The sequence below is a fragment of the Nicotiana tomentosiformis genome, chromosome 2, assembly GCF_000390325.3.
Source record: "Nicotiana tomentosiformis chromosome 2, ASM39032v3, whole genome shotgun sequence".
Lineage (NCBI taxonomy): Eukaryota > Viridiplantae > Streptophyta > Magnoliopsida > Solanales > Solanaceae > Nicotiana > Nicotiana tomentosiformis.
Genome location: NC_090813.1, coordinates 12,233,306 through 12,246,047, shown reverse-complemented (window position 1 = coordinate 12,246,047; position 12,742 = coordinate 12,233,306). Strand labels below are relative to the sequence as shown.

Here is a 12,742-nt window from a genome sequence, read left to right as displayed (position 1 = left end):
GGCTGAAACTCTGAAGAAGGCTCTGTTTTTTGGTGTTAAGCGTCTGACAAATCTTCTCATTAATTGGATTGATAATGTTGCGTGTTATAATTGATTTTGTTGAGTTATATTAGGAGTGTATCACGTTAATTGATCCGCTTTCAGTTATTAAACAGTTGGGGAGACCTACTTTTATATTGATTTCCGTCACTGTATTCATGAATACATGGCGCAAATATATGTGAATACAATGACGTACAACTGGACTGCCCTGTTTTTTAGTCGATTTTTGCTACTGTATTCATGAACACAATAGCGCGAATACATCATGAATACAGTAGCGCGAATACATCAAATACATTACCATAACAATTGAAAGGTAGCTATAAAAAGTAATTATATATATGATAGCTATAAAAAATTAATATCCACTAAACAATAGTGGTTTCTGAAAATTGCTCAAAATATTTTCCTTACATAAAGAAGAAACTTTGACGTTATGGTAACTACCAATCCGTAACTCCTATTTATATTCACGTACGTACTTTTTTATTTTATTTTTGGTGATCCAAAAAATCCTCAAACTCATTTTATATAAATTTTCATAGTTATACATAATTTCGAAAATTTTAATATTATAAACACACACACACACACACCAGATACAATAAAGTTCCATTTAACCGAGTCCTTTCAGCTAACTGAACATAGAACTTTGTGCTATCTATAGAGTCAACTAAAGATGAGGTTCAACTAGCTCACATTTAGCAAAGCTACACTATAATCAAGTTATGTGCACCTCACAATTGAACTTAGAAAACAATTTGTCAAAGTTCAGGTTAATCTAAACATGAGTCGTAAACTTCAGGTTACCCCTCTCCCTTCGTTTTAATACAACTGGAAACATACAATAACTTCGTTTTTAACTTGTCTAGAAAGCATTCATACTGGAAATGCTTACAGTAACTGAAAGGAAACTACAAAAACTATGTCCTCCGCACAATTTCAAGTTAAAACTATTAAAAATGTACATACAAGGAAACTTATCTAGAGAAGTTGAGACAGCCAAGGGCAATCTCCTGAACAATGATGTTAACTGAGAACAAGGAGATGGACGGATAATGATTAGCTAACATAAATTTCAATGACATAACGAACACTATGCATCTACATATTCATCATACATGAAACTGGATGTTAGAAAGGGGCGGAGCTTGTTCTACGCAGCTGATACTTAGGCTCTGGAGGTGGAACACTTGGTAACACCTTCTCTATCTCCTGCAAGTAAACATAATATTCAGTGAAACTGATAGCTGAGAAGAACGAGAATGGAGGCAACAAGGAGTAGTCTCAAAATACTTTCTAATTTTGAAAAGACAACAAACCATCAAGAACTAAGTAACAATTATTTTGCTATCTGACCAATATATATGACATATTAGTCATCAGCATAAGTGACTTCTGAGAAAGCATTTCAAGGGTTAAATCGGAACATCTTTCAGACAGAAAATAAGGAAGACCATGGGAAGCAGGGAAAGCATGAATTTTGCTTTCGAGATGGCCAAGATCCTGTAACCAAGCAGTGAGTCTGAGACTCACTATATTCTGTTCCAGAACTTTGCAGCATGTCTTACGTAGCACAAAGTTATGGGGTTGGTTCTATTTTTTAAGATATCAATCAGTCTAGAAGATCTTCCTCCCTCTGCACCCACCCAAGAGTCTCAGCTAACGGTCACCTCAAAGTAGTGTACAAAGACCATGATTTCAGTTGCGTCTCTTCTTTGCCAGATTGCATTATACTCTGATAGTCAAACCAAAAGGATAAACACATGTGGAAGAAGACATGGAATTCTTTTCTTTCATTGGTGTAGGTGTCAGCAAGAAGCAGTTTACAGGCAGACAAGATTCTCATGCCATAAATGAGCTTACATAGGAGAAGTTACTCGTGCAAATCATTACTCATTACTTAAAATAGGAAGTGTTGAACTTTTCTCAACGAAAAATCATGATGGCTTTGAAATATAACAAGAGTGCATCAACATAGGCAAAATTGAAACGGATTGTGATCATTATCAGTTTCATACAAAATGCTTGGTTGTCAAGCTACCCTCCTATTTCTTGAAAGAAACAAAGGATAAATTTAAGAGCCGATACCTTCACACCCTTCAATTTGACTTAAGGTGCTGTCTGGGTTTGATTTGGTTTAATTTTTGCAAACTAGTATATGTAAAAAGTTTTTTTGGCAAAATAACTTTGGGGGACAAATGTGTTTAATTAGTTTTTGACAACATGTCTTTGAAAACCTTTTGTGTTAGTTTAGTGTGTTAGTATAGTGAAAACCTACTATTTGGTGTTTTTGATTTTAAAAAAATTTATTGTTGGACACTCTACCCTCCCCAGACTCCACTTGTGGGATTTTACTGGGTTGTTGTTGTTGTTATTGTCGGACACCAGAAACTGCTTTTTAAACAAAATGGTGTATCTTTTTTTATTTTTTCGATAAATACATCCTAAACCCCATCTTTGAATTTCTTTTTGATAATTGAAAAATCCCCGAGGGCCAGTGCCGCACGGTTTGAAACTTGGTGGATAATGGGCATGCCCCTCTATTTTCCACTTAAATGTCACGCTTTTGTCGGCGGCGGCAAGGTTCAAATCTGCGTCGTGCACCTAAGCCACACATCACGCTATACGCTTTCACCACTAGACCAAAGCATTGGAGCCACCCATCTTTGATTTTTAGAAAAAATTAACCAAACATGACGTCCCTGAATTTTCCTTTGACATTGTTTAAAGGGGCGAATTTTATGATTTTTATGCACTTTAGTTTGTGGAAAGCTTACTAGTGGTTTGGACAATAGCATAACTAAGAAAAGATATCTCCTCTACTTGTCACCAAATTACATCATCGTCATGATGAAGTCCAAAATTCTTAATTACGATCAAAAGTCTTCTTAAAGTCCAACTTGCATAATATCCTTGGCTCTTCCTTCTAGAGCCAACCACTTCATTTGCCACCAAAACTGCATCCAATATTTGTTTTTCTTCCACAAATAGATTTTGAGAAACAGACACTGTCTTGTCTAGCATGTACGTCATAGATGCCTCAAAGCATACTAATAGCCCTATAACCCTTGATGCTCATTACTCCCTCTTTAGGTATAAAGGATGCGTTTAGGCTGCTTTCAAACTCCATAGCTTCTTGAAATTCTGCGATGGGTCTCCAACAACTCTCTCTCAATAGGTGATCAACAATGCAGGAGAAGAAAAAGCAATGTGAATTCATTTGATCCCGGGGCTTTGTCTCCCCCATCGCCTCCCTCATCTCCTCCTATAAGTCTCTCCAACCAATCCCTTATTCCTCTCCAATTTGAATATTCCCAACCCCCCCCCCCCCCCCCCAATTTTCCTCCATGTCAACTGTTTGTAAAATCTTGCATTGCCCCTCTCATTTCCTACTCACCCTTCATCACCGCCTTATTGACTTTATACTCTAGGGGGTGGGTATCAGTCAGTTCAGTATTTGGTTTGTCGATTTTGATAACCGAACCTAAACCGTAGTAATTTCGATTTGGTTTTAGTTTTTCATGTTCGTTTCGGTTTAATCATTTCTACTTTGGGTTCATGTAGGAATAAATCTACTTGGATACGGCCTCATAAGTTACACACAGTTGGTCAATAAAATTTAGCTAAGTTCGCTACTTTCAAAAACTAAATAGACAAAACAGAAAAGAAAAGAAAAGCGAAAAACCAATCCCTTGAAACCGACACCGAACCGAAGAACTGAAGTTATAAAAAATTAACTGTGAACCAACCAAATAAACTGAAAAACCAAAATCGAAAATTTTGATTTGGCCGGTTATTTCGGTTTTTATGCCAACTAGTATTACCATTCTCCTCCTTTAACCATCATGCCCTCAAATTCTGCCTCCAACTAGTCTTGTGCAGTCGCCAGTCTCTCACTTGACCTCCTCCTTGCACTCCCTTTCCTTTGGATCTCTTACCCCTTCCAATCTCTCTGTTTCTCCAAAACTCATTCATCGACTCTTTCATCTTCATCTCTATCCTCCCAAAGACGACTGCATAACTATTCCTCTAATCTTTGACTTTACCTCCAATGTCTGCACCTTGAGACAACCTGAAAAGAGTACACTTGCCAACACAGAAAGAAGATGCATACTGATACTACTTTGATCCTATTCAGATGGATGAAAACTAACAATCTGCCTTTATTTTCATGTAGACGACCATCCCCTTTTTGTATACAAAGGAAAATGATCCTCTCATAACACTCATTCCTCTTTGCTCCTAACCCCTTAAGTAAAGCCATAAACTGTTAGAAGGTTAAAGAATTAGTGTTAGAATGGTAAAGTTTAGGATATCTTTATTGATGAGGTAAATATTTTGATTAATGTTGGGAAAAGCTCTGGTATACAAGCAATAGACCAAAAGTAGAGAACATACACCAAAGGTTGAATCTTTTGACCGATTTATCAGATTTTGATATTATTGACCGATTTGGGCTTATATGCAGAAATCTTTTTCATTATTATAGCGGATCTTCCAAAAAAAAAGACTTTATATCGATAATCGAATAAAGTATATACTTCGACTTTCTTGTGCTAGAACTTTAGCTCGGAAACACAAAAGTACTGTACGCGCTTTTTTGAAAAGATCGGGCTCGGAATTATTGGAAGAGTTCTTAACGTCGGAAGAACAAAATATCCCACATCGGGACAAATATCATTTGTATACTGTGTTTGACGCCTAATATGTGTGTCTTGTATTGATCAGATGATTAAGTCATCTCCTTTCTCATCTTAGTTTCTCACGTGAACAAACTTGAATGAATGCAGTGAGGTTTTACAAAGATACATTGTTGTCTGTCTCTTCCTTACCCCCACCTTCTCCTATTTCAATGAACCAAGGGACACGAGAATTAACATAAAATTTCGGAAGATTGCCTGAGCGTTTTAAACTATTAAGCTATTTCCTTCTCCAATCTGAATAAGCAGTGAACTTTAACCATCAGATAGCTACTGCACCTTTATGCAACTCAACCAGCAAAAAGGAAACGTAATAGTTTAGAGGTTTTACAAAATGAAACACAATGATACAAGGATGAATATAAAGTTATAATACTAAACAGTAATTCAGTACTAGACCCTCAAAGTTCATTTTCCTTACGTATGGGGTAAGGGAAATTAAACAAGACCCAGAATGAGAAAGAGCGACTGTTCTCGTTGCATAAATGATCAACATCATTTTGTTTCTAACCTTAATAAATATGAGATATAAGAAACATTCTTTCAGGAGTTAGAGCTTCAGACAGTAAAATTAAGACGATTGTTAGACTGGATTGAATGAGAGGTTGTTCTGCAGAGCAGTGAAAATCGTACATATCTGGAAAAATATACGTTTTAATAGTAAACAGTTCAACATTATATGTTGGAAATGGTATCAAAAAATTGTTACATTGAAATTGTTCTACATTTCTTTCACATTTGTTTCTCATCTGTTTTAACATTTGGACTCATTCACACTTTTTAGTGATGACCACATCAATGCAAGTAAATGCAAATGACACAAAGTACCCATAACCATACACTCTCAAATAATGACTAGAAGGATAAGCAAATAAATACCATATTCACCGACGAGAAAGTTTTCTATCGCAAAACATACCTTTTGTCTCTTGAGCCTTTCATTCTCCTCTTCGAGGCGTGAAACCTTGTTCTCCAGTTCATGGGTGTAAGCCTGTTGATCAAAAGATAATATTTCAATAGCCATGGAGATGATAAACTATATTCAAGACTCAGCAACACATTTCAAAAAGTCACCTGCTTCCTTGCTCGTGACCTCGCTGCAGATTCCCTATTCTTAATCATCCTCTTCTGCCTCCTTTCAACAGTCTTCTCAACCACATCTTCTGGTGCAACTCTCTTTCTTCCGAGTGTTTGTGTGTCCGATAATGTGCCCAACAGAGCAGTTGGAGACATTGTCATCTGAGATTCAGGATAAGCTGCATCCATTATTGGGTTGGCAACAACAGCCAAAGGCTGTTGAACCGGATGTCCAGGCATAAAAACGGGTAGCATATTCTGCTGTTGTGGTTGCTGCGGTGGTATCTGAGGCATTGCATAATGTGACCACTGAGCTTGCTGTTGTGGCAATGCCATTGAATCACCCCCTAAACCAGAGCCTGAACTACTTCTCTTGCCCGGAGTCGGCTCAGCAACCACTCCAGCCTTAACCAAAAAATCCTCCAGTGTCATCTCACCAAGAGTACGCTGCCTCTCCTGAGTTTTCCTATCACTATTATCCCTTTTCTGCCCCTGCTGAATATCCTGCCAAACCTGATCAACAGTCTTCTTACATAGATCGCCAGTTAGCGTGATGCTTGACTGTCGATGCAGAGAACTCCCTGAAGCAACCTGGCTATGATGCAGCGCCCCGTAATCCGTTCCCCCCATTCCTTGACTAGCCTCAACAGTCCATACAGTCTTAAGAAGCTCATCAAGATTCATACTACTTAGTGGTTTCCCTAAATCCCCCAATTGATTCTGAACCTCATCAAGTGTAAGGCTATATAATGATCCTTGCCTAGCCAAAGCATTTGGCTTTGGGTCTTGTGCTTGAGTTGCACCCATACTATTACCACCACCACCACCACCCTGAGATCCCATCACATAAATTTACCCAACTAATCAACCACTCCAGAAAATCAATTCAAGACTCCTAACAAACCAAGAAACTAAAGTTCTAATCTTTATATGTTTTTAGCCCGATGGTTAACATCACATAAATTTTCCACTCACCCGCCTGAATATACCCAACTAATCAACCACTCCAGATATGATAAAGACTCCTTTTTTAACACACCAAGAAAGTAAAGTTCTAATCTTTCAATGTTTTTTTAGCCCAATGATTCACATCAAAAGACATTTCAAAATATCAAACCCCATTTATCACTTCCAATGATAATCATAAAACCCATCAACAGATTTCAAAAATAATAATAATAATCAAGAAACAAAATACCCAGATCAAATTCAAGAAAATGCTAGGGATTGAGGTTAAAAAAAGGGAGAAACAGTGTTACCAAGAAAATGAAGAAATACTCAAAAAGGGAAATAATCTTAGGGAATGAATTAGCTTGCATGCAGCAACATATGTCCAACATTCAGCCATGAGAGAACAAAAAACCCAGAAACTATGCTGCTTTGCTGCCAAAAACCTGAGGCTCAATCTAACTTCAGGTAAGAATAGAAGCAGACCCACATTCTATTCTCTCTAGAATAAGAAAAAAAATGTGCACTACTATATAAAATTAGACATCCAAGACAACTTTCAAATAGATAATTAAATAATTAAATAAATCTTAGCCCTTAGTTTTATATGCTAAGTACTATTTATAATTGTCCAATTTTGACCTCACTCTTGCCTATGTCATCATTTTTATAGGATCGGTTTGGAACAAAGTTATTTATATGATTATAATTCCACATTTAATATGGATAAATAATATGAAGATTTTTGTGAAGAATTTATATTAGTATTAGCTTATACTTATAATCAAACACTTGGAAACATCAAAATTAATATTTTAATCTTGGTAATCAAACAACACTAAATTAAATACTATGCATATAACAAAGAAGTAGTGACTGTTTTAATATACTGTAATTAGTCTACTTAAAAATTATAAATTGACTTTTACTTCCTCCGGTCTAATTTAATTAATTTTTTGACCTGTTTTTGTGGTTCACAATATTTGATTTTTTCATATATCAAAAAAGAATTAACTTTTTTTTTCCAATATTGTCCTTGGAGTAAAAAATTTAGAAGTATTTATTATTTTTTCAATGGATAAATTAATATTAATACGATCATATTAATTAACGTTAAAAGATGATTAAAGTACTTTTCGTTTTTTTCTTTTTCTCTTAAGCTTTCAGAAGAAAAGTCTGAATCAATTTAACCAAAAAGCAAGAGGAATAAAAGAAAAGTAGGAGCAACTAAAAAAGTTAAAAAGAGAGGCAGTGATCAAATTGTTATTTCAATTAAAAATGACAGAAATAAATCAAATTCGACTTATTTAGTGGAAAGCCAATCTAGGACAAATAAAAGTTTAAAATATACCCACTTTGTTCTGTTTATTAATTAAAAAAATAAAGACAATGGGGTGAGTGTTTGGAGAGAAAAGGGGTCCATAGCATTCCCACATTTGGCACTTGATTCTCTACTTTCTTAAAACTTTACAAAACCTGGTCTGTGGTGCTTTGCTCATCTTTTTAGGCATAGTCTTATTATACTGAGTAAAAACTGTAACATGCTAATGTGACTTGGCAGTCATCACAGCTGGTTGAGATGTGTATTTTTCCTCCTATACTGACCCGACTCCGATTAAAATTAAAGGGCGTGTGCTTTCTACCGAGGGTTTTTTGATTTTTAGAGTTCGGACTCGAGAATTTTAAATAAGAGTGAAGAAATCTCATTTATCCCATTATATCCCGATCCCTTTATATCGCGTGTGATTCTAACAAAACCCAAGTGAAATTGGTTATTTGCAAATGGATGCTTTTTCAGTTTCACTTTTCTGTTTGCTAGTAGGCATTTTGATACTTCATAACTTGGAAAGTTATTTTAATGGTCCACTACAAATTCTTTGGAAAAGGTTAATTGATTCTTTTATCATTACCTAATATGGAAAGGATCTCTATTTGTTCACACCTTTGTCATTTTTTAGTTTGGCAATACTAAAATAGTTTAGTCCTATTGAGGGATAGGGACGCACAATTAAACGTGATATGAAATATGCTTAGTGTACTATTGAATGGAAGCTTGTGATTTTAGAATCATTTATGGACTTGAACATGGACTTTCAAGTCAAAAAGATTGTCGATGCTCTTAACTAGCCATATTTCGCCTTTTATCTTACTTAAAAAAAGAAAGAGGTATAAAATATGAGACATCAGGTAAAAAGTGTATGGAAGACCATGTATGCTTGGAGACTCACCATCCACAATATTTTTATGGGAAATAAGTGAATTTTTAATTTATTTTTTTAGCGTTTGGTTAATAAGAAGAAAATATTATCCCAAGAATATTTTAACGAGGGGTGGCGGGAGTTGGTGGACAACGGGCGAAAGGAATGGGGTGGGATGAGACGGCGGGAAGGGGGGCTGAGGGGGGTTGGTGGTGCGGGGCTTGCTGGGGGGAAGGTGGGCAAGTGTGTGGGGTTGGAGGGTGGATGAGGCTGTCGGGTGGGGTTGGACGGGGTAAGGTCGGGGTGCAAGGTGGTAGGTGAGGGTTTGGGGGTCCGGCGTGGCGAGAGTGTGAATTGAGGGTGGTAGTAAGGGTGGGAAAGATTGAGAAAAAATTTATGAAAAATCTTTCTCTTTCGGTAGGGAAGTCATTTTCCTCCGATTGATGAAAAACATAAGTTTATTAGAACTGACACATTTTCCTCCAAAAGACATATTCAAATTGCTAAATTTATTAAAAGTACTACTCACAAATTTTGACACATTTTCCTCCATTATCTTAAGCTCATACCTTTATAATGATCCAAGTTCTAAAATCCCTTCAAAAAGTTTAAAAATTCTCACCATATTTGAAGAGTTGATAACTTATCCCGAATTTTATTTCATTAATGCTCCTTGGCCTAACAGAGTGAACACTTTTTTTTTTTTTGTTATTAGCGTCGGATCACACTGCCGCAAAATATATTTGCGGCGGTTATTCCAGCGGTTGCTAAAACCGCAGCCGCGAAATAACCGATGATTTTTGAGCTGCCACAATAGGCATTTTGCCATCTGCTTTCTTGTAGTGAAATTTTAGGATATTCTTGTTAGATTTCCCTTCTATGTTTAGGTTCCTATATGTTTCCTGTGAATGAATAAATTCGTTGAGCTTCTGGAAAAGAAAATACTAACTTAGCTGGTGAATTAAATTGATAACTTTCATATTTTAGATTCTCGATTTGCAATATTTTACTATAACCCATTTATGTGATATATTTTTCTTTTTTAATCTGTCACAAAAATAACGATTTATTTTTATATTCAAAAATAATTTAACTTTAAACTTTATTTTACCCTTAATAATTTATTGTCACGCAAATATTTATGACTTTTTTTAGATCATGAGTTTCAAATTTTTTTTTTTATTTTTTAAACTTTGTGTCCACTTAAAGTGTGTCACATAAATTGAGACGCAGATAGTAATTTTTTTACTTTAATATTTTTAAGGACACTCTCCATAACCAAAAGAAGAATATGCTCTAGAGTCTAGGGTAGCTTCTTTCTATGACCAAATATATAATCTAGGATTCTATAGATTGTTGACTTGGAACAAGTTCAGATTGCAATTCGCTTCTTTCATAAACAAACCTAGCCCACAATATAGTGCAGTAGTTTTCACTGCCGAAAAAGAAAAGAAAAAACAATTATAGGGACATATTCTAATAGCATGTTTGGCCGAGCCTCTTCAAAGGTCAAAAGTATCTTTTTTTCTTCTTTTTTTTCCTTCTCAAAAGCATTTTTCCCCCTTAACTTAAGGTGTTTGGCCAAGCTTTTCTGGGAAAAAAATATTTTTGGGAAGAAGCAGAAACAGTTTCTGAGAAGTAGAAAAAAATAGCTTCTTCCCAAAAGCAGAAGCATAAGCAGTTTTGACTTTTCTTCTTACCAAAAATACCGTTAACAATAGTATATACTAAAATAACCGTTAAATCTAATACTTAGGATATTAATGTATAAGTATTTCTTTTTATTTTTAGGATAGTTTTCTAATATATAGTGACTTTAGGGGTAAATGCTTTTATATTTGTTAATTAATTTTTAATATATTTGAATAATATTAAAAGAATTAAAGTACTTTTTAATTTTATTTTTATATTTTACTTAAATAAGATAGCTAGTAGCAATGTAGTTGTCCTCGAGAGGTCTGCTCTGGGCGCGACCACTGATGAACCGGAGGTCGAACCCCCTTTGAAAATATTTATCCCCAGGGAGTGTTCGATTAATGACGACTTCAAGGTCGAAAAGCCCGATTCGGTTCAAGGCCGATGTGAGGCGGTGTCACGGTACATCTGCTCAATTACTGAGGTCGTTCTTCCTGTGGTTCGAAAGGACTACGGCTGGACGAATAAGGACATAGTGATTCCCGGGCCTGATGACGACATTACCACCCATGTTGAGGGATATCTGAGTGTTTACACTTATCCCTTTACATTGGGCCCGGTGGACTCGGTCATCTTGGACTTCTGTAGGAGGTATGAAGTATGCCTCGGCCAGATCTACACATCTATGTGGAGGATCGTGATTCTCCTCCGATTCTTTGTGAACAAAATCGACTCCTGCACGTTTACCATCGATCTTCTACTCCGCTTGTATAATCCCTGAATCTTTCGGGATCGGGGATGGTAGGGACGCTTTGTCCTGGTGAGGACCACAGACTTGATCCCTGCCGAGTGGAGGACATTCCCCGAGAAGTGGAACGTATCACGTAAGTATAACTCCCTAAATGTCGATTTTATGTTTTATCTTCCTTGTGCTCATCGGTATTTGCTGTGGTGCAACCCTCGCTCGAGTCCCAAACGTCATTCCTCGACTCAAGGAATAGATTAAGGGCATTTGTTCGCAGATGCCTTATGCTGAGTGCTCGTGGTGCGAGCTCTCAAAGGGCTGCTGGGAGACCCGTTCTCACGGTAAGATTCATTTTCCTGAATAAGTAGCACTAGACTTTTTTTTTCAACACTATGTCTTTATTGCTTCTCTTCTTTTTTTTTGATGGCTTGCCTAAGACCATCGAGCTTAGGCCCTTGGTAGGTGAAAAAGACCTGCCCGCTGATCCTTCTGCTTCGGGGCAGCTTGGAGTCGTAGTAAGAGAGAAGAAATAGAGGAGAGCTCCAAGTTTCACGAGCTCGGAGAAAAAGAAACCGAGGAGACGGTTGGCTCGTAAGACAAAGGAAAGCTCCACTCCCAAGTTCTTGACTCAGACTTACTCTACCGGCTCAGGGACGAGCCCGAGGAGGATGGACTTTTTGTGGTATGTGAGCCGTCTGTCCCCGAGGAATGGGTGACAGCCGAGGGGGAAACAACTGAGGCTAATCCCCCTCAAGTTCATGAGGCTAGTGCAGAGGTGAGGGCCGAGACCTCTCGAGATGCCGCTCTGCCCTGCCCGGTGTTATAGAAATTTCATGATCTCTCGTTTACAAAGTCTATGTTTGATAAAGCCCGAGCGACGAAGGGGCGATCCAACGAAGGGGTTCATGGAGCGTACGATCCCCTCTGCTGCTTCTTGGATGGTGTGGATTCACCGCCCTGGAAGACTTCTCCGGGTTGGGCAACTTAGAGGTGCCGAGGAAAAGTCCATCCTCGGAGGTCGGTGGGTTGAACTCGAGCCCAAGGTTGATCAGCCGGTTCCCCACTCCGAGCATGGATCCTGGATGTAAGCGATCAGTTATTATCACCATCTTGGAGGATGCCCGGGTTCTTTCTACCCATGTCTATATAGTTAGCTACCTCCGGTGCCTGGAAACCGAAGAAGAACAAGCGAAAATGAACGAGGTGGATGCGCCATACTTGTTCAATGAAGCACAACAGGCGCTGAACCGGGTAAGATGTTATTACACTCTTTATCTTCGAATTTAGTTTTTGATAACTCTAATGCCTTTTCTTTCTCACATTTTTGTAGGCCTCGGTACTCCACCACGAAACCTTTATCTGGTACCTGGCTGAGCTTAGAGAACTCGAGGCTG

General features: G+C 37.4%; 1 protein-coding gene across 1 annotated transcript; it reads right to left on the bottom strand.

The window, feature by feature from the left end:
* Nucleotides 1–812: 812 nt before the first annotated feature.
* LOC104107075 (ABSCISIC ACID-INSENSITIVE 5-like protein 2) lies at nucleotides 813–7,274 on the bottom strand. The gene is made up of 3 exons (XM_009615773.4): nucleotides 5,820–7,274; nucleotides 5,665–5,736; nucleotides 813–1,257 (listed from the first exon to the last, which is right to left on the bottom strand). Exons 1-3 carry the CDS (start codon nucleotides 6,663–6,665, stop codon nucleotides 1,177–1,179), a joined length of 999 nt encoding a protein of 332 aa, XP_009614068.1. The 5' UTR covers nucleotides 6,666–7,274; the 3' UTR covers nucleotides 813–1,176.
* Between the last annotated feature and the right edge of the window lie 5,468 nt (nucleotides 7,275–12,742).